Here is a 23,081-nt window from a genome sequence, read left to right as displayed (position 1 = left end):
GTATAGAGTGGGTCAAAGCTGGCAAACACACCTTCTATGTATAAGAACGGGCGGCGCAGACCACCTCCTTCTAAAACGGAGTAGCAAGGGCAGAAACAAGTGGTTGTTGCAAACCGGAGTCGCCCGAGGAAGAGAAGACCAGCCAAAACGACGCCTGACTGACCTGTGCCCTCTCGAGAGAGCGTATCACGGTGGGGTTAGTAAGTAAATTGCGAGGAGGGGACACGGGTAAGGTGCTACACACAAGAGCCTGAAGTGATGGAGAGGAGCATGACATGGCCTCGATCTGACACCAGGGGGGGAGGTGGACCAGAGCATGATCTCGTGTGCATTGGCCGCCCAGTAGTAGCCCATGAGGCTTGGTAAGGCCGAGTCCGCCAAGAGACCTGTTCCCCTGTAGTAACGATTTGCCAGCTCTGTGTGTGTTTACCAGCCCACATGAATGAGGAGTTGATGCCATCGATGGTCGTGATAAAAAAAAAAGATTCAGGAAGGAAAATAGGCAGGCACTGGAAGATGTATCGATATCTAGGGAGTATGTTCATTTTTGCTGTTTGTACTCTGCCCGCTAGAGAGAGGGGCAGGCGATCCCAGCTTTGGAGGGCCGCTTTGACTGCGGCTGTAAGGTTAGTCCAATTCTTATCCTGTAAAACGCGGATGGATTGTGTGATTTGAAATGCCGAGATATTTGAATCCCGAACTGCATAATCTAGAAGTTATTGACGCTGGTGGAATTTCCTTGGCCAGTTGGTTAATAGGGAGGCACTCGCTTTTTTGAATGTGTAATTTGTAGTAATAATAATAATAATACATTCAACTTCTATAGCGCTTTTCTAGATACTCAAAGTCGCTTCACACACACACAGAATAAAATCATTTAATATGTACATTTGTAGTGGTAAAAAATGAGGTTAGCAGCAGGTGAAGGCGAGTTTGAAGAGGTGGGTCTTGAGGGCCTGTTTGAAAGATGGTAGGGTGTTTGCTTGACGGATGTGGAGGGGGAGAGTGTTCCAGAGGGAGGTTGCAGCAACTGAGAAGGCCCTGTCGCCCCCAGCTCCGGAGCTTGGTCCTGGGTGTCGCCCCCAGGTCCGGAGCTTGGTCCTGGGGATCTTTGTAGCGCCTGAGATCAAACCAAAGGATTTCAGGACTGAGATGATACGTGGTGGGATGCTAGTTAAGGGGTTTCCTATCTTTATTTTCCATGTTTTCCCAGTCCCCTTCATCCATATATTCAGTGACCAGTTGATGACGATGAACATAATGGTATTTGTAATGTTTCTGCTGTGCTCTTTCCATGTAGGAGTGACACAGTGCGATATGCCTTAGACATCCTAAGTATCCTCACAGTTGTTCCTAAGACGCAGCTCATGTTGGCCGAAGCTGTCGCTGTGCTTGACGAGGGAGGATCCACTGTGTCCACTGTTGGTACGTGTTGTCAAAATTGTATGCTATTTCAGCTGTTATCCATCCGTCAAAACAACCGTGTCACTGCCTTACTTTTTGAAACCGGTTATTTTTACAGTGGTTTTTCAAGCGCTCTCAAAAAAACTAGGCCTGGAATCATGTTTGTTATATATATTTTATATACAGTATGATGGAACGGTGTAAGACAGTATACTACTTGTATACATTCAGTATTCAATGACTGGGTAACGTCAAATATCATCATCAAATAAATAAAGTCATCAAATAAAACAAACAAACAAAATCTCTTTGCCATTTTAAGAAACGGTAGATATTTTTCATGCCATTGTTGGTTTTCCCCCCCTTCAGGAATGAGTATAGTCCTGGCAGTGGCAGAGGGCGAGGTGTTTGTGAACGACGCTGAGATCCAGAAGTCGGCTCTGCAGGTGGTCATCAACTGTGTCTGCGCTCCGGACAAACGCATGTCCAGCATCGGCAAGTTCATCGCGGGCACCCCGCGCCGCCGGCTGCCCCAGCAGACCAAATGCAGCGAGAGCGTGCTCACCAAGATGTGGAACGTGGTGCAGTCGAACAACGGCATCAAGGTAAAGCTGCGTTTACACCGACCTATTAAAGTTTTTCGCTGGCATCGAGTTTACATAGAAAGTCAATGCAAACGAGCGATTGAGCGTATATTCGCCCGGGAGAAAAATCGCTGGGCGTCCGAGCGGCAGAGACAGAGCGATAGGGAGAAAATACGCTCGTCGCCCGAGATGAAATATCCCAACTCGAGCGAAAATACGCTGGCATCAGTCGCTCGCTGTTCAACGCTGATTGGCTGCCGTGTGAGAGCGAGTCAAGGATCACACCAGCTTGGAACAAACCGCTGGTTTATTGTGTGGCAACAAACCGCATTGACAGGCTGACAGCTGACATGAAGTGAAGTCTGTACTACCGGTATGGAGCTCGCGTTAGGAGCACGCTGATAGGCTTAGCTTGTAAACAACGACGGGGGCTCGTAGTGGACAAACAGCATGACATTGCGTAACGTTATAGCCCCCACATGTCCGTCAATTCGTGTGCCTGTTGATGAGCGATTTAAACAGAGCGACAGAGCGATTCCAAAGGGTTGAATCAAGCGACAGAGCGAAAAATAAATATCTCGGTGTGAACACAGCTTAAGAGATATCAGTCACTGAAGCCACGTACACACACTGCGATGCGTTTTGTTTGTTTTTTGAGGCTGTCTGAGACAAATTATATACAACACTGACAAGAAAAAGACCAGAAAGTCTTGGGTCGCTCAGTGAGAAGAAGAACGAATCGTGGACAGCCAATTAAAGTGCCTCCACACACAGAACTCTGTCCTCTGACAAAGTTCTGGCAGTGTCAGAAACTTTGAGGCATAGTTCTGCAGCGTGACAGGTTCTCTGAGGTGCTGCGACGCTTCTACTGGTGTGAAGCTGACGCGCCGGCAGGCAGCAGCTAGAAAAACATCACTGTGACACAACTTTGAAACCGGGGGTTGGTGAGCATCGTCTGACATAGGATACAGCCTTGTCTTTCAACAAGGCGATGCCTTCAATTTGCATAAGATTCTACCTCAAACACATTGCATATAGTCTGACACCTAAACGCAAAAGACAGATGAAAATTGCACATTCTTCTCGAACCAAGTTATCCACTTGAAACTCAGTCAGGTTCCTAACTTTACTTCTCCCCTCTGTCCATGCAGGTGCTTCTGTCTCTGCTGACGGTGAAGATGCCCATCACAGATGCAGATCAGATCCGAGCCTTGGCCTGCAAGGCTCTCGTCGGTCTGTCGCGCTCCACCTCGGTCAGACAGATCATCAGCAAGCTGCCTTTGTTCAGCAGCGGACACATCCAGCAGCTGATGAAGGAGCCCGTGCTCCAGGACAAACGCAGCGAACACGTCAAGTTCTGCAAGTTTGCAGCCGAGCTGATCGAGAGGATCTCCGGTAAGCCCTTGCTGATCGGTACGGACGTGTCTCTGGCGTGGCTGCAGAGGGCCAATGTGGTAGCTCAGTCCAGAATCTCCTTCCCTGAGAAGGAGTTGCTGCTTCTCATCAGGAACCACCTTGTGGCCAAAGGCCTGCACGGCACTGCCACCACACTCACCAAGGAGGCGGACCTCCCCATGGCAATTCTCTCTCATTCGTCCCATTCGCCGAACGCTTTCCCCCCCGTCGCCGTTCCTCCTTCCCCCGCCTCGGTCAGCACTCTCCCCCGCGCCCCGTGGCTGGCCAACGGCGTCGCGTCGAGACTGGGAAGCCACGGCTCTCATTCGTCCGTCCCGGTGCCCAATCTTCCGCAGCCCCGCCCCTCCACGTCACAACCCATCGTCTCCGCCGCCCCCGCTTGTCCCTCCACGTCGCTCCCTCATTACAGCAACGGCTCTCCGCTGATCGGCCGGATCGTGTTCACTCGTGAACGTCCGTCGGTGTGCAACACGGTGGTGGCCTGCAAGAAGCCGCGGGTGCTGAGGCAGAAGTCGGACCACGGCGCCTTCAACCAGACTCCCGCTATGAAGAAGCAGCTGGACAGGCACCTGCCCTCGCCCCCTGCGCTCGACAGCATCATCACCGAGTACCTGCGGGAACAGCACGCGCGCTGCAAAAACCCCGTCGCCACCTGCCCCCCTTTCTCTCTCTTCACCCCTCACCAGTGCCCCGAGCCCAAACAGAGACGGCAAGCGCCCACCAACTTCAACTCCCGACACACGCGAAGGGTCATATATCCTAAATACGGAGGAGTGGACGGAGGATGCTTCGACAGACACCTCATCTTCAGCAGGTAAAGTGACCGACTCTCTCGTTAGATTGTTTCCTAAGCTGAAGTGGGGATGACTTGACAAATCATTCCATGATCATTTCTCTGTCCGTTTATTTTCCACTTTGCCCCAGGTTCCGTCCCATCTCTGTGTTCAGGGAGGCGGAGGACGACGAGAGCGGATTCATGTGTTGTGCCTTCTCAGCGCGCGAGCGCTTCCTGATGCTCGGGACGTGCACCGGGCAGCTCAAGCTCTACAACGTGTTTACAGGCCAGGAGGAGGCCAGCTACAGCTGTCACAGCTCCGCCATCACGCACCTGGAGCCCTCACGGGTCAGTGGAGAAACATTATTCACACACGTTAACATCTTATCATCTCAAGCTGTTGTGAGTTCATGTTAAAAACCTTTTAACTGACTGAAATCCTGCTGGACCTCTCTAGCATACAAGGCACTTTACTTATTTGTGATCTTTATTGTATCGTCCCATCAGGATGGATCTCTGCTTCTGACATCGGCGTCATGGAGTTACCCTCTGTCTGCACTATGGGGCATGAAATCAGTGTTCATCATGAAGTAAGTCATGAAATCAGTGTTCATCATGAAGTAAGTCATGAAATCAGTGTTCATCATGAAGTAAGTCATGAAATCAGTGTTCATCATGAAGTGAGTCATGAAATCAGTGTTCATCATGAAGTGAGTCATGAAATCAGTGTTCATCATGAAGTGAGTCATGAAATCAGTGTTCATCATGAAGTGAGTCATGAAATCAGTGTTCATCATGAAGTGAGTCATGAAATCAGTGTTCATCATGAAGTGAGTTATGAAATCAGTGTTCATCATGAAGTGAGTTATGAAATCAGTGTTCATCATGAAGTGAGTCATGAAATCAGTGTTCATCATGAAGTGAGTCATGAAATCAGTGTTCATCATGAAGTGAGTCATGAAATCAGTGTTCATCATGAAGTGAGTCATGAAATCAGTGTTCATCATGAAGTGAGTCATGAAATCAGTGTTCATCATGAAGTGAGTCATGAAATCAGTGTTTATCATGAAGTGAGTCATGAAATCAGTGTTCATCATGAAGTGAGTCATGAAATCAGTGTTCATCATGAAGTGAGTCATGAAATCAGTGTTCATCATGAAGTGAGTCATGAAATCAGTGTTCATCATGAAGTGAGTCATGAAATCAGTGTTTATCATGAAGTGAGTCATGAAATCAGTGTTCATCATGAAGTGAGTCATGAAATCAGTGTTCATCATGAAGTGAGTCATGAAATCAGTGTTCATCATGAAGTGAGTCATGAAATCAGTGTTCATCATGAAGTGAGTCATGAAATCAGTGTTCATGAAATCAGTGTTTATCATGAAGTGAGTCATGTTTATTGAAACCAAAGGCTGAGCTAACCCACGTTTTTACCGATCAAAGAGTGCGTCCAGATTGTTGCTGCTGCTACAAAGTGCACTGACATTGTGAAATATTGCACCATGTTCAAACCAAAAACTCGGGTATTAGTTCTCAGTCGCTATGACGGATTTCAGTCAATTGGAGTCAGATATGAAATGTGAAAAGTACATCTATGTTGGAACCTATAGCATACTAATTCAGCCTGGAACACAATCCATGCATCATTACTGGGTGTTTTGGAACTTTAGAGTGAAATGAGTGTGATATGTACACACTGTCCACCTTTCTTACATGAAAACCTATGGGAAACTACGCAAAACATCGGCGAAAAAGCGAACACTTTAATCAGGCACTGGTCTACTAATTGTCCCGAGGACCAAATCAAAACATGGTGAAGCCGCGTTCTCCCACTATGCCTCTCATAACTGGAACAAACTCCCTGAACACATTAGACCCGCCCCTACTCTGCCTATTTTTAAATCCAAGCTAAAGACCTTTATGTTTACTCTTGCTTTTAACTGCTACTAAACTACTGCCTCTCTCGGCCTGTAATTTAAAAAAAGATTCCTGTACATTTCCAACAAATGGACTGTACATGTAATAATAATACTGAAGAGTGCCTTGTAACTTATTTAAAACAGAAATAATGTTTCATGTTTGTTAATTTGAGTACCGGTATATATTTTAACTAAAACTGTCGGCTGTGTTTTTTATATGTGCATTGCTTTGCTGCTTGTTTTTTCGATTATTTTTTTGTAAAGCACCTTGAATTGCCTTGTGTATGAAAGGTGCTATATAAATAAAATTTGACTTGACTTGACTTGAAAAAGCCTGAATTAGCTAAAATAGGCTTGGAAAAAATGTGAAAAGTGTGTACCACATGATAGCTATCTGACCGTAGATGGATGATCAGTAGTTCAATGTATGAACTCGTGCCTGTCTGCCTCCATGACAGTACTGTATGTGGTCTCCTCTGCCCCACGGTACAGGGTAGGGATGTGCGCGACTAGTCGTTTAATCGTTTAACCGCCTACTCATTTATTAACCGTTTAGTATTTTACTAGTCGGTTAAACGCTGCATCTTGTTCTTCACGCCTCCGCCTCGTTGTAAACAGGCTGAGCAGCATCTAACTCTGAATTAACTAATAATTTAGCCAATTGTATGTAACATACCAAATAAAAGCAAACGGCAATGTCTAAGAATGCACCGCCATGTAACTGGCTGGTTAAGTCTCGCATTCCAGGGAATTACGTTAACGTCTGCGGGTCTTATTGACGTTAGTGGCTCGAGCGCAACTCGGAGGAGAGAAAACTATCTGAAGCTTTCTTTGTTGGAGTCCAGGTATGTTTTACAAGAAAATGCTCGTCATTGTCGACGATAACGTTATCTGACCTGGCTAACAGTGGATACTCGCTTGCTTGCTGTGTACCGGCTCAAAGTAGTAGGCTACGTTCTTTATTTTACCCCACTGTCCGCTCCAAAAACAACTCTCTTATTTTGCGCCGTGACCCCCGGAAGTGTTAAAAGGACCCGGAAGAATTTGGCCCACTGTAAGGTCTGAACATAAGGTGAATACTTTGATATAAAAACCGATAAACGGGCCAACTCCAATCTTGAACAATCTCAGCATGAGACGCCAGCTCTATTATTTTTCCGCTTCCAGCATAACCTAGCGTCAAGCGCCCCCACAACAACACACACACACTTCCGTTTCCTGTCTTCAACATAAGAGCCTACAGTGCATTGGCTGTCTAGAACGTAAACATAAATTATATAGCACCTTCATAAAAATAGCTTACACAATCATGCAAGACACGCTGGAACTCCGTCCTACAACATTATTCATAATAAATGCCATGCATTGCATTGGCAAACGTATCAGAAATGTATTTCTCTTTAATTTGTTCACCTTTATTCAGTCAGTTGTTGTTACATCAATAGAATTTAAATGAACAGCTTGTACTGAATGTTTGGGCTAAAATAGCTCCTAAATACACAAAACATTTGCATTTTCAACTTTTTATTTAATACGTATATTAAATTGCGAGTTTTCTTGCTTATAGACTAGTCGACTAGTCGCAAAAAAATATGCCTATAAAGGCAGGAATCTCTGTAGGTCTGTGTGTCCTCCTTGGCATATCTCAAAAACCGTTTGACTTCAGACTTGGCGGGTGTGTTTCTGAGAACCCAAGGAAGTGCAGTGTTGAATTTGGTGCAATTTGGACATGCGACACATTCAACCTTGATAAACATTGACTTAGCACCTGCACCATGCCGCGACGCAACGGTGGACGCAGCACTGCAGCCAGAGAGAGCCGAGCACCGCTACGTCGAGCAAATGCTGTGTCTCTCTCTCTCTCTAAAACAAGTGAACAGGAAGGACAAGGACAGTGTGGCAACAAACTCTGACTCTTCATTGCAGCTATGTATGTTGAGCAGTTATTGAGATGGAGAAGCCGGGGCCACTGTGCACAAAACATTGTCCGTGAGGAGAAAAAGGATAAAGCCATGTGCCTAATCTGCTAAGCAGGTGAATGCAATGCGCAAGGAGTTTAACAAGTATGTTTTTCAGTTTACACACACACCCACACACTCTGTGTGTGGCGGGCCTACGCAGATATCTTAGTTCCAACAAAATTGAGCTAGCAAGGCAGTTTTGTGTTTCTATGCGTGGTATTTATTCAGGGGAAATCCCACGATTAGAAAGCGTTCTCTCAAGTTGGCTGGCTGGCTCAACAGGGAGTAGAACTCGTCTCTGTTGCTAGCTTGTTGCTAAGGGGCAGCCTACTTGCTGGAGTATTAAACTAGGTTTCATTACATAGGAGCCGACTGATTGTTTTCCAGTGTCCCATGTATTTCCAGGGAAACGGACGTAACACTAGCAGAAAGTATTTTATTTTGAGAGCGAATTGCTCCGGAATATGAATACTTTTGCATATATATTTTTTGTACCTTTTATTTATACAGGGGGAGTCTCACTGAGAGCAATGCTCTCTTTTTCAGGAGCGCCCTGTTCACATTCACACACGGAAGCTGACCACTACAACCACAGTCTGATCTGCTGGCCACTGAGCAGCTCCACTGGAGCAGTTGGGGTTAAGGGCCTTGCTCAAAAGCACCTCGGCGGTGGTAATGAGGGAGGGGCAAGCGCTGGCCTTTTCACTTTCCCCACCCATATCTCTTTTATTGTGTTGTTGGTAACTCCTGACTAGAGGAAACATTGAACAGGCACTGCACTAGTGTTGTCAATAGAGGGAGCTGCAGAAAGGAGTTGACATGCCGTTTAATTATGCACACGTCGCTAACAGCCCAAGAGCTGCAGTCTTCAGTTCATGTAACACCAGAACTGGGCTCTGCTCTCCCCACACTTGAACCAAGGCAGTACTGGGACTCTGTCGATTGGTTTTACAATGACTACGTTTACATGCACACAATATTCCGGTTTTTGCCCATATTTGGAAAATGACAATATTCCGACTAAATTAATAATCCACTAATATTCCCGTTTACATGCAGCCGTAGCTCGCCCTCCCCGACATGTGAGGGAGGGGGGGGGGGGGGGGGGGGGAGAGATGCAGGTAGGCAGAGTTTTTCTGTTGAGAATAAACAGAGCAGCGCTATTCTTATGAGCATCACTTGGTCCATTTCAGGAGCTTGCTGCTGGGAAGTTTGGCGTTGCGATTATTTGCACATCCAAGTCTTTCATAAAAAGTAGGCTAGCAGCCTACGTTATTACCTCGCAGGGTCGCAAGCACTTTGGACTTCCGTGGGCAACCAAACAATGTTTCTCATCTCCTCCCGATCAGAAATGTGGGCTTTTCTGTTCGCATGCGAGAGATGACGGATTCTAATAATTATTATAATAATAATTCTGTAATAATTATCTTCTAGTGCTTTCTAGCACACATCAGTTGACCACAAACATGAAACATGCGTCACAAACTGCGGTAAAAACCTTGATTGAGACACATATTCTGAATGCGCTGTATACATGATCAAAGAATCCTCCTAAAACCCGAATAATACTGGAATAACCCAGATGTCTTAATCGGAAAATGCTAAATTCGGAAAAAGGCCAAATTCGGAATATGCTGTTTACATGACCCTTATCAAATTCTGAATATTGTCATTTTCCGAATAATAGTGGAATATTGTGTGCATGTAAACGTAGTCACTGTCTTTATGCAAATAGTAAAGTTAAACTGCTCAGCCTTTAGATTCATCTTGGCTCCCCCAGTCTTGGATTAGCTTTGTTTCCTCTTTTCTTCCAGGCATTCCTTTTTAGGCGACCACTATGTGGAGTTCAGCAAGCTATCACAAGACCGCGTCATCGGGACTAAGGAACACATAGCACACGTATGTCAACGTTGTCAACGTCTTAACAATGACTACTGTAGATATGAAAAACATCTAGTACGCCGAAAGAGTGAATGCTCAAATGTAGCTCTTGTGTTTGGCAGATTTATGACATCCAAACAGGGCAGAAGACCCTGACCCTAAATAACCCGGACCTCGCCAACAACTACAAGAGGAACTGCGCCACCTTCAACCCAACAGATGACCTGGTGCTGAACGACGGTGTGCTCTGGGACGTGCGCTCCGCTCAGGCCATCCACAAGTTTGACAAGTTCAACATGAACATCAGCGGAGTCTTCCACCCCAACGGCCTGGAGGTCATCGTCAATACGGAAATTGTATCCTTGAGACGTTGGGTGCTTCGACTGTTTGACAATAACAATTCTACTGTGGAGTCGGGTCTTTCGGGTCAGTTTTGGGATTTGTTTCGTTTTGACTCTATGCCCTCGATTCAATGGGAGTAAAGTGAAGCCCAAAACCATCGCTAAGAAAAAAAAAGTGTGTTGCAAAAAGGTATTCAAATATTTTGGAATAGTCCGGTTAATATTTTAGTCATCCAATCTACAGCACTACCATGGGGTTGTTTGAATTGCATTTAACCCAGTTAAGTTTCTGAGTGTCAAAAACATGTTTTTATTATTATCGCTTTGAGAAATGACTGGCACAACATTTGGGTATCTTACATCATTTCATTGAGGGGCACTAAAGTGTGTGTATTATTATGTTTCACCTTTTATGTTGATGATTCTGTATTATTGAACATTAGGCAGAAATGTTTCATAAATCTGACCAAGATGGTGTCAATTATGTGATGATACATGGAGGCTCAGGCTACTGCAAAACCAATCCAATATTCCAAATCCAATATTGTATTATTATTATTATTCTTTTTTTTTACTAACCAGGGAATAGTTTAAATTGCCGTGCAGAGAGATAGAAATAATGATTTTGTCCTTAATGGGAGTTTCAGTGGGATCTGCGTACCTTCCACCTCCTCCACACAGTCCCGGCTCTGGACCAGTGCAGAATAGTCTTCAACAACAATGGCACCGTCATTTATGGAGGTAAGACGACTGAGCCCTTTGCATGATGGGACATGCAGTACAGTTGGTCATAAAGAGGACTGAGCCCTTTGCATGATGGGACATGCAGTGCAGTTGGTCATAAAGCCTACAGCCCCTTTCACGCCACAGTCGGCACAAGCGTGTGAAGGGTGCACTTGAACGAAAGGCCGGTAAGTAGGAAGGTAAGTGAGCGCCTGCGTATGTGGAGAGAGAAGTGTGAACAGAACCTGCAGAGGTGTGAACAGAACCTGCAGAGGTGTGTGCTTGATACCCACAAGGTCGCTCTGAGCCATATGGGCAGCGGGCTCGGCGCCGGGCTGGCAGCAGAGAGAGACAGCTGGTTCGCACAACCTCACAGGAAGAGCCATGGGTGACACGAGGATGCCAATGCCCATACAAGTACCACATGAACCAGTCAAGAGCCAGAACCTGAGTCTGTGTGCTGTAACCACCACTATGCAACTGGTCGACTTTTTCAGTGAGTGCGGCTTTTCTGTCTGCTTCCCCATTCTCTGACTGACTCTCCTCCATTCCTCTGGCTCTGTGTTGTTTCTGCAGCAATGTTACAGGCCGATGATGAGGACGACATGATGGAGATGCAGATGAAAACCCCCTTCGGTTCCTCCTTCAGGACCTTCAATGCCACCGACTATAAACCAATTGGTAAGGCTTCCCTCTGTCAAAGGTATGACAAACGGACTAAAGTAGTCGCGCACACCTAACAACCTTCAAAGCAGGATTTGTAGCCCCCTTTTAGTTCATTTAATAGCCATACAGACGAGACATGTCTGAAGAAGAGCAGTAGCTCGACCTTCTCCTTTGTTCGATGTCAGAGGTATCCAATCATGGACCTTCTTCTTTGTTCGATTTCAGAGGTATCCAATCATGGACCACCTTCTTTGTTCGATGTCAGAGGTATCCAATCAAAATCAAAATGAAAGGAAATTGCAGGCCTCGCTTAATTTTCATTCATCTTTCTTGAAAGACTTTAATGAGAAATTGTCGATAGCGAGGATATACAGTAGTTTCTTCTTGACTTGGAGTGCTGTTCATAGTCTTTACAGGTTATACAGTTTAGCTTTGTAGTTGGTGGCCAGGTTTTAAAGGTGAGCCCATTACATTACATTACCGGTACTTACATGTTCTTTGCCCTCTTCTCAGCCACGATCGATGTCAAGAGGAATATATTTGACCTGTGCACAGACACGAAAGACTGCTACCTCGCTGTGATTGAGGTACATTTTTGTCACGTGGCCTTTAGACACCAATTACATTTGCTAATTATTGTGATAATTTATGCAGCACTGCTCATATGAAAACGATTAATTCCTTATTCTGTCCTGTTGTCTGTCCCACAGAACCAAGCGAACCAACCGACCGTCAACACCGACACCGTGTGCCGGCTGTACGAGGTCGGTCGGCAAAGACTGGCGGAGGAAGAGGAGGAGGATGAGGAGGATCAGGTGATGCTCCAAACCTGCTTCTCTCTCTGTTTGCACATAACCGGGTCTCTTTGATTCCTTGGAAGTGGTTGTCAAAATTCACTGCTTCTGACGGGTTTTTTCTTGCCATCCTCCTGTGTCAGGAGGACGACGACCAGGAGGAAGACGACGACGACGACGACGACTCCGACGACGACGTGGATACGGACCCCCTGATCGCCGAGCTGGAGAACGAGAACGGAGGAGAGGATGAGGACGAGGATGAAGAAGAGGACGGGAATGACGACTTCTCGCCCTCTGACGATGAAGAAGTGGCTCGTCTTCTGGAGGAGGACGGCGACGGCGACGACGATGATGATGACGACGATGACGATGAAGACTCTGATGCCGATCTGGGTGGCGATAATGGTGAGACGGGGTTAAAGTGAATTGTCCGCAGGTGTTTTAAAGTTGAATTGTCTTGATTCAAGGCTTTGGAATGTCTTCAATATGGATACGTTTATATATGGTAGGGGTGTCACGATATTTCGTCGCACGATATATCGCGATATCAAAACGTCACGATATGTATTGTCAGAAAAAAATGACGATACAAAAAAAAAAAAAAAAATTTTTTTGCTCCTGAATAATAATAGAACAAATTTAGCAGAATCAACACGCATGAGTGAGGGGGTAGACTACTACTGGCATGGCAAAACAGCTCAAGGGGTACATAAGATTACATAAGTTTAGGGACCATTGAGCATGAGTTATTTAAGAAATAGATTTATTTTTATTTTTATTTAAGATTTATTTGACAGGGACAATACACATCAATCCACACTTTAGTTCACACTACAGTGTAAATGTGTCAGATTTAGCCAAGAGGCTAATTTGCATCTGTAGTCCCTGGACAAGTTAACAATATGGTCAACAGGTCACAGTATAACAATAAAACAATTAAAATTAAAAACAAAACAATATCAAGTCAACAATATAGCAATTATGATAAAAACAAAGCAATGGGTTAGAAACAATGTGGGATTAAAAATACAGAGTGAGAGCAATGTCCACACATACAGTAGATAGATGACAGTGGTGCACTGTCATCTATCTAGAAATGAGTACAACTCTGGTGTTCTTTAAGCCAATTTTTTAAAGTATTTTTAAATAGTCCAAATGTTGGGCAGCTCCTTAAATTGAGAGGCAGACTGTTCCAGTACTGTGTGGCTCGGACAGAGAAAGCTGAACGACTAAAAGTGCTCCCTCTAAATGGAACCACACATTCCCCTCTTGAGACTGACCTCGTGAGTCTGGTGTTATTTTTTATTACGACAAACTGATTGATTGGTGGAGGGGCAAGTCCATGCAGGATTTTAAAAACAAGACAGGCATCATTGTATATTTTAAGACTGTCCAGGGTGAGTAAGTTATACTTTTTAATGATGCGACAGTGGTGGTAACGGCGGGGCTTCTTGTCCAAGATCTTTATTGCTTGCTTATAGAGGTACTGGAGTTGGTGAGAGGTTGATGATCCTGCTTGTGACCAGCTAGTTATTAGGACTGTGGCGATTCACTTATCTCCCGATTCGATACTATCACGATTCTTGGGTGCCGATTCGATTTATATTGCGATTCTTAAGTATTGCGATTCTACGATTATTGCGATTCGATATTACGATTTATTGCGATTTTTGTTTATTTTTTTCTTTTCTTTTTTCAGTTTGTTTGCTTTTTTACACTAGATTAGAACATGGGAAAAGTTGAATCATACACTAGAGACTGTATATTATATATCATGAGTAGGGCTGGGCGATATAGTTAAAAACAGGGGCGGACTGGGATCATAATTCAGGCCGGGCATTAGATACCAAGCAGGCCAGGCCGATATGGGCCAACGCGCGTGAAATTTGGGCCGTTTGAAGCCAGATTTGGGCCGTTTGAAGTCCAATTTTACAATGAGATGGACCCACTTTAACCCTGAAGTGTAATTATTACTTCAGACTAACTAATAAAGTAATAAAACCACTAGTAAACCAGTAGGCGGCGCCTGGCCTGCTGTTCAGTGAGTGGCCTCACTGCAAGCACCCAATTTTTTTTTTTTTTTTTTTTTTTTTTTTTTTAATTTGCGATTATCGATTCTGGAATAAAAAATCGTGACATTAAAAATCGCGATACTTAGGTGAATCGATTTTTTTCCCCCACCCCTACTAGTTATACAGTATGATAGGTGGGAAATAATCATTGCATTCATGTAAAGCAGGGCTGCTTCTGTTGACAGGAAAGGACGGATGAATCGGAAGTTGGCGAGGCCAAACTTCACTGTATGGGTCACAATGGGTGATCTTTTTTATGTGTTTTTTAAATGTTAAGTTGGAGTCCAGAGTGATGCCGAGGTATTTAAAATCAGATACTACTTTAAGTTTTTCACCATCGATGAACACATCCGGCTGATGGACCTCTGTCGTTCTTTTGGAGAAAAACATGCAGACGGTTTTGTTGACATTCAGGTGCAAGTGTGATTGGTGCAGCCAGTTGGAGACGTTGATCAGTGCTTCAGAGAGTTTGCATGCAGCCTGTTGACGATTTTTTGCGTGAGTATAGAGAACGGTGTCATCAGCATACATTTGGAGACTGACAGATGGGCATGAAGATGGGAGATCGTTTATGTATAAACTGAAAAGGAGCGGGCCCAGTATGGATCCTTGGGGAACACCTGTATCAAGTATAAAGATTGTATACTTTATTTTTCTTTCACCATGCAACAAACATTTAGTTTGTGACAGTGTGACACATTCTATTGTAAGAGAAGCATTATCTTCCATGTTGTTTTATAGTTATTATAATAACAATTTCCAAAAACAGCATTTGTTTTGTATTTTGTGTATTTCAAATGAAAGACTATTTTTCCAGTATATTCCCAGGGCTCCCTTGAAAAGAGGTTTCGATTTCAACGGGACTCACATGGTTAAATAAATTATAAATAAATACATAAAAATGATTTACTTTTGTTAAAAAGAATATTGTTAAAATATCGTATCGTATCGTTATCGTGAACCCAATATCGTGTATCGTATCGTATCGTGAAATTAGTGTATCGTGACACCCCTAATATATGGGATCAGAAACGTAGCTGCTTGCCAAGGAATCTCACTGGTCTCACTCCATGTATACTTTGACACTGCTGCTGTCGTTTCTTTTTACTCTTCAGGCTTTTATCCTGGGGATGATTTGGTCTTAAATTTGATTTAAATTGGCATTAAAAATTAAATAATTTGACCTGTAGTCAGCTTGATCCTCTACAGTCTCAAAGTCGATACGATGCCTTAAGGCTGATGTTTTTGTGCTTTCACACTTGTTCTTCCACTCACTGTGAGGGTGATAAGGCTCTTCCCCCAGTGCAGTTAAACAATCTGTGTTTTTGTGCTGGTATATTCCAGACGTGGAGAGATTGGCGAGGAAAGCACAAGTTTGAGAGAACAAAGATTAGTCTTCTCCAGCCACGCCGCCGCGCCATCACGATCCATTCCAATCAAACACTCTGAACGGCTTCTCTAAATCATTAGCACACCTTTCAGCAGAGCGGAGGAACTAATCAGGGAGAGAACCTGCTGTTGTGTTTGGCTGGAACAGAAGCCTGCATGCACACGGCTTTCTGTGGCGCATGGTTGGAGGCCGCTGCAGTAGATGGGTTTAGACCTCTTTTGGAGAAGCCTCTTTGTTTTTGTCTCTCTTCTTTTTTTTTTTGCCGTTTTGAGTCCTTGCCCACTGACTCATGTCAGAATTCTGTATCGCCCACACTTCTAAATCTATATTTATTATCTATCAAACCCCCAGACAGCTCTGACAACTCTGACCTTGAGGATGACATCATCTTATCCCTGAATGAGTGAGGAGCCATCAGCGTGTGGGACCAAGGGCCACGGACGAGATGTCACGTCTTCTCCGTGGAGGGAGAGCTCATCAACATTTGAGTTGCAGAGCAGGAGGCAGGAGAGGAGGATGGTATCGGCAAATAAGGTTGGAGGTGACTTGGAACACTGTCAGTTTAAGACCGTAAAAAAGTGTCTGTGTGCACACCGTGGGACTCAGAACGACAGGACCTGGGGGGTCTGGGGAGGATCTCGCAGAGGTCAGGCGGGAAAAACGCACATGAATGGACTTTTTCTGATTGTATATGATATAGTTTTATAAAAGAAAGTGAGATGAGTGAAGTGGTCAATGTGTAGATACGGGGGTAGGGTGGGGGGAGAAGGGAAACGTTTTATATTTTCTCACATTAACACAGCACCTTCACATGAGCCTCTCCATTTGATATGGACTGTCACCCATTTTATAAGGCTGTGTTTGGTCACAGATTTGTCTACTCCGCAAAGAAGAAGTACATTGCAGGGCTATAGGTCTGGGTTAGTGTGACAGAGTATACAGGGCTATAGGTCTGGGTTAGTGTGACAGAGTATACAGGGCTATAGGTCTGGGTTAGTGTGACAGAGTATACAGGGCTATAGGTCTGGGTTAGTGTGACAGAGTATACAGGGCTATAGGTCTGGGTTAGTGTGACAGTATGCAGGGCTATAGGTCTGGGTTAGTGTGACAGAGTATACAGGGCTATAGGTCTGGGTTAGTGTGACAGAGTATACAGGGCTATAGGTCTGGGTTAGTGTGACAGTATGCAGGGCTATAGGTCTGGGTTAGTGTGACAGAGTATACAGGGCTATAGGTCTGGGTTAGTGTGACAGAGTATACAGGGCTATAGGTCTGGGTTAGTGTGACAGAGTATACAGGGCTATAGGTCTGGGTTAGTGTGACAGAGTATACAGGGCTATAGGTCTGGGTTAGTGTGACAGTATGCAGGGCTATAGATCTGGGTTAGTGTGACAGAGTATGCAGGGCTATAGGTCTGGGTTAGTGTGGCAGTATGCAGGGCTATAGATCTGGGTTAGTGTGACAGTATACAGGGCTATAGATCTGGGTTAGTGTGACAGTATACAGGGCTATAGATCTGGGTTAGTGTGACAGAGTATGCAGGGCTATAGATCTGGGTTAGTGTGACAGTATACAGGGCTATAGATCTGGGTTAGTGTGACAGTATACAGGGCTATAGATCTGGGTTAGTGTGACAGAGTATGTAGGGCTATAGGTCTGGGTTAGTGTGACAGTATGCAGGGCTATAGATCTGGGTTAGTGTGACAGTATACAGGGCTATAGATCTGGGTTAGTGTGACAGAGTATACAGGGCTATAGGTCTGGGTTAGTGTGACAGAGTATGCAGGGCTATAGGTCTGGGTTAGTGTGACAGAGTATACAGGGCTATAGATCTGGGTTAGTGTGACATTGCAGGGCTATAGGTCTGGGTTAGTGTGACAGAGTATGCAGGGCTATAGGTCTGGGTTAGTGTGACAGAGTATACAGGGCTATAGATCTGGGTTAGTGTGACATTGCAGGGCTATAGGTCTGGGTTAGTGTGACAGAGTATTTCTCAAGCTTGATCTTTGAACGACCGGGGGGAAAAAATCACACCCATGTGTTGAAGTAAGTGGTGCAGATTTGCGCAGGTCGGACCCTTCTCCCCACTCCCCTCTCTCTGGCACTGTGCGTGCGCGTGTGCGTGTTTCACCGGCTTTGAGCCCCCCACTTTGTCTCTCCACTCTCACTTCCTTGTTAAAGCCGGGGGGGGGGAGGGGCCGGGGGAGGGGCCTAGGCTACATCTTGTGCACACGTTCTCGGCGCACCCCGCTCAAAATCCCGGCACGCGGCGGGACTTCTAGAAGTGTTGCATTAGGCAGCTACTGTAGCGCACAAACACATCGATTGTTTTCCAGGCGTGGAAACCCCCCCACACCCCTCAGGTTCATCGTCACCGTAGAACGAACCCACGACCAAAATGACACACACACACACACGCACACACACACACACACACACACACACAGCCGTCGCCTCCTGATGTCGTCTTGTAAATAGAGAAAGCAAATAAAACGTGGTGCTGTTGAAACGCTGAAGAAGCTGTAACTAGTTTGGACACTGAAACGACAGGAAATCTATTGGCTGAACACATTGTCAGCGCAAAACATGAGGCCTTAACTGCTGCCTGCCATTGTGTCACCCCGCCCCCACCTCACACACACACACACACACACACACGCACAAAAAAATACTTTGTGCCGTCGATGTCGCACAGGTCCTCCTGTCATACCGATAAGCCCTCACTGTATTTTATGTTCGAATATACAGTGTTTAATTATTGTAATGATTTTGGGTTCATTACAGGACTGACGTGGTATTCTACGGTACCGGTCAAAAAGTTTGAACACCTTCCCATTCGCTTTAAATGAGAATAGTGTAACCAAACGTTTTGACTAGTACTGTATCTATGCTTCCTTTCCCTATCACTTTAACCGCTACCCACCCCTACTTTCATTTGGAGTCGACTGTTGTTGACTCAACGTTATCAGTAGACATTCACAACAGTGTATCAGCTGACTGTCAATTATTTCAACAGTCTGCTAGGTATTTTTCAAATGTTCAACAAACTATGCTCAACAACTTTGGCTAATGTTAGTTTAAGTTTAGCCGTGTTCAAAATGGCTTTGTTAGGTTCACGTGACAGAAATGCAGTTGACTCGTATAACAGTTCCATATTATGTAGCAAAGTGTTTAATCCTTGCTTAGTAGTCAACAGATATTCTTGTTGATCAAGTCTTTTGATTAGCAGCACTTGAGATCCTCATGCTCCTCAAGTCTACGAGTGGTTGGTTGAACACATGTTTGTTGACAGTCAGCTGACATGTAGAGAGCAAACGGCAGAGTATTGAAATAAAGTATCACCTTCCCTTTCTCCTCTTGGCTTGAAATGCAGCTGGTCTTACTAAGTCCTGGAAAGACCGTCTAGAAACACGTGAGGAGGAAAAAGAACTCTGATAAAATGCTGCAGTATTGTATAAGTTTGGCTTTGGTGGGTTTGTTTTTCAAACTGTTTCTTCTGATGGATTGGCAGGTGGCTCTTGATGATCTATGATGAACATCCTTCTGGGGGATAGCTCAACATTGTGACAAATGCGTATTACCTGCACACTTTTTGAAAACCGTGCGAGCATTTTGTGATTCTCATCATTTTTGCCTTGTATTCATTTGTACCCATTTTTGTTTCTTAAGGAGACTTTTCCGTTGAGTTTGTTGAAACAGTTTATGTACAGCTTGTATGTATCTAAAGTATTTTTACTATAAATAAAGTTTAAAAAATATTGATCGGTGCTTCTTTAATGAAGGGTGACTTCATTTGTGATGAATGAGATATATAATATAATGATCAGACAACATAATTGTCAAACGGTGAACTTTATAGGTAAATTACTTTTTGATGTGCTGTATGTTCAGTCTCTGTCAACGCTGCCACATGGCAAAAAATAGCATTATCAGTCAAATTAGCTTTGTTAAACGAAAGTAAAACAACAGAATTCCACTGTTGCCTGAAAATGTCACACAAATTATTTTGATCATGCAGAAAAGCCAAAGTATCACGCAGCTCAACATGGCTCAGATTACATCGATTTGGAGTGGGAAAAAGTTTGACTCTAAGTTCATTAAGTTGAGTTGAACTGATGCAAAATTGATGTAATAAATTAGCTTGACGGCTGGTGAGCAAACAGCCACTGTTTAAAAAAATTGTCTCTGGAATAATAATGATGATGCACATCACTTTGGTATGTAAAGCAGTAAACTTCGGGATTGGAATGCAGAGTTTTAACCAACTGGAGTATTATCTCACTCTGAACTGGATCCAGACATTGTTCCCGGCAGTGTGTTGTGGGAAAAGAGCACATGCCTCTGTAGTTGATGTTTCCGACCTGATGTCCATAAGAAATCTCTGTGTCATATACTGTCTCTGATAGGCTAATAACTCTAGTAACATCTGTCTACATCATCCATTCGGAGGCTGGTATTTATTCTGTGTAGCATGCATGCTGTGCTGTGCACTGGCCAATGCACTACTGGCCATTTGTAACAGCTTAATGCAGATTGCTACAGAGATTATTGACTGGTGGTGAATGTGTGACATGCGATACTCCACAGCCCCAATGTGTGTCTTGTACTGCCACCTTTGCACTGTGGTGTGTCATTATGTATGTGAAACCTTAAGGCAATTATGGTTCTCAAACATTTTCACGTCAAAGACCCCATTTTGTCCCAGAGTCTTAGCCTGGTAACCAGCCCCAATGAATCCTTCATAATGAAGAATGCTGACAACTGTGATTCATATGGGGCTGGATAGGCTACCAGGGTCAAAATCTGATCAGATTTTTGCTTTTAGATGCATTACAGAAAGTATAATGAAACACATGACCAAAATAGTCATACATTCTGTCGTTGTGTTACTTATGGATGGAATTATAATGAAAATAATAAAAATAAAAATGATTCCCCTTTTGCTGGGGACCCCCTCAATGACCCCTGGGTGGTCCCCGGACCCCACTTTGAAAACCACTGCCCTAAGCTGTCGGCATGTTACTGAACCTGTGGCACCAAGACGGACACATTTATGTCTCTTGGAGATTAAAAACAATTCTTATTCTGGTAATTAAATGAAAGATTTTCAGAAAATACTGGCGGTACTATGTTTTAGTATTCCTTTTGGATGTGCATTTTACAGTGCAGTAAACTGTCTCGTTCTATAGACGAAGCAATCATGTCTAGAAAAACAGAGCCGGGTGATTTGGCGAATATGGAGTACTGTCCAGTGAGTTTGATGAAGTGTGGGAGGAAGGGCATTTTTCTGCAAGGTAATTTCTCTCCATCACAGCGACTCCCTGACATCACAGTGACATCACAGTGACATCACAGTGACATCACAGCGACTCCCTGACTGACTCCCATCTGTCTATTATTTCAAGTGGAACACAATGTGGGCGGTGTTTCAATCGCATACATAAAGCTGGAGGAGTGCAGGGCGCTTTATCATCTCAAATGTATCCCTGACTAATATACATATAGGAAAAACCACACAGAAAATAAGCAAAACACTTCATTAAAATGGCAAAAAAACAATTCAAAGTGCCTAGTGGATTTGATCCATTTTTATGTTTTATTTTTTTCTCCGAGTTCCTTCTCTCAGGTTTGGATAGAGGTTTTGTTTTGCTCTCACTCGGATGCAGCAGGAGCAGCACCTGAAGAGCCCTGTGAGGATGAGCAGGCCACTGGAAGCAGTGAGAGAGAGCTACTATCAGTTCACAACACTTCCAATTCCAGCAGACAGTGAGAGCGGGCAGAGAGGAGGCAATAAGAAGCATGCCATACGGACTCATCAATCACCTGCTTTCACACACGTTCTCTCTTTCACACTTCAGGATTTACACAATCTCACTTTATGGTAGAAATAAGCACTGTCAAATACACACGGACACAGATGTGCTTCTGCACGTGTGTGTCAATTGCGGAATCTTATTATGGTTATTTTAATGTGTGCTATTATTATCTGTGGAGGAGGCCACAGGAAAATGTGATGGCAAATCCCTGCATGTACTGTGAAAGCATTCAGACAACTGAATAATATCACTTAATAGAACATTTGTAATCCCATGCAGGTCATCTCCTAGCTCTATTTCCTGCATGGTTTCCTGCTTAAAGATATACTGAATCTCACTGGCAACCATACAGTAGTACATCCTTTAAGAATGCAAAGTGTGTGTGTGTGTGTGTGTGTGTGTGTGTGTGTGTGTGTGTGTGTGTGTGTGTGTGTGTGTGTGAGAGAGAGAGAGTGAGCAGAAATTATGTCCAGCCATCACACCTATGCCGTTTTACATGCGATTGCGCTGAATCTTCCAGGAAATGTAAAGAGCACTTTTAGAATGAGGTAATTGGGGACAATTACAGTGGCAAAAATGGCAAATTAGTGGCCACAATGAGTCAACACAGGTTCAGCACCATGGAGGACTCCATTCGTTAGCTACCGATGGAGCTCACCTGAGCGGAGTTGGAATCAGCCATGGAAGTGATAACCCTCTGGGGGAGAGAGAGAGAGGAGCGGCTGCATGCCAACTCTGTGAGCGAGGCCTCACTAAATGCGTATTGTTATGATTAATGTTGACTGCAAGTATATAGATAATGGACAAAGCCCTCATATTTCATTATAGTGAAGATTGTTACCTGCCTGCAGACTTCAATCTTTGTCATAAATGAGGAACTTGTGAAGAAAGGTCTTAAGTTATTGATCATGGCAATCTATTTCTGTTCATATTTTATTATTTTTGAGTGAATGCAATTATGTGAATGACATCTTTTATCCACCAATTGGTGACTCACTTTCTCTTTCTTGATCATTTAAATTGTCTTGTGGTCAAACCTCAATCATCCGGGCCTCAGAGGACTCCGTTGACAGGAGTAACTGCACTATGACAAAGCAGCAGCAGCAGTAGTGGTTCTTTCCTTGAGAGAAATGTCTCAACCTGTCCTGGAGTGTTTTCCACATGGTGCTGGACTGGTTCTCCTCCTCTCTCCACTGATGTAACACTGTCAATCATCATGGCACAACAGCCCAGGAGCAACACCTTCAACCAGGAACGATCCACCGTCCTACCATGAGAAAATGCAGTTTGTGCTTGTGATTGATGCAACTGCCAGGGGAGAGAGGGAGAGATGGAG

General features: G+C 44.3%; 1 protein-coding gene across 1 annotated transcript in view; it reads left to right on the top strand.

Moving 5' to 3' along the window:
• The window catches only part of LOC310781834 (DDB1- and CUL4-associated factor 1-like), a 26,196-nt gene extending 6,519 nt beyond the window's left edge, over positions 1-19,677 (top strand). Inside the window, 13 exon segments of the mRNA XM_083642468.1 lie at positions 1,301-1,425; positions 1,774-2,009; positions 3,140-4,218; positions 4,329-4,527; positions 4,687-4,769; positions 9,874-9,958; positions 10,063-10,296; positions 10,929-11,022; positions 11,581-11,685; positions 12,184-12,257; positions 12,381-12,485; positions 12,608-12,872; positions 16,281-19,677. Coding sequence (XP_083498594.1) covers positions 1,301-1,425; positions 1,774-2,009; positions 3,140-4,218; positions 4,329-4,527; positions 4,687-4,769; positions 9,874-9,958; positions 10,063-10,296; positions 10,929-11,022; positions 11,581-11,685; positions 12,184-12,257; positions 12,381-12,485; positions 12,608-12,872; positions 16,281-16,336 — 2,740 coding nt within the window. The 3' untranslated portion in view covers positions 16,337-19,677.
• Positions 19,678-23,081: the final 3,404 nt, after the last annotated feature.

Source organism: Poromitra crassiceps (genome assembly GCF_964638095.1).
Source record: "Poromitra crassiceps genome assembly, chromosome: 8".
In the NCBI taxonomy this organism is placed as follows: domain Eukaryota; kingdom Metazoa; phylum Chordata; class Actinopteri; order Beryciformes; family Melamphaidae; genus Poromitra; species Poromitra crassiceps.
This window is presented reverse-complemented; position numbering and strand designations above follow the sequence as displayed.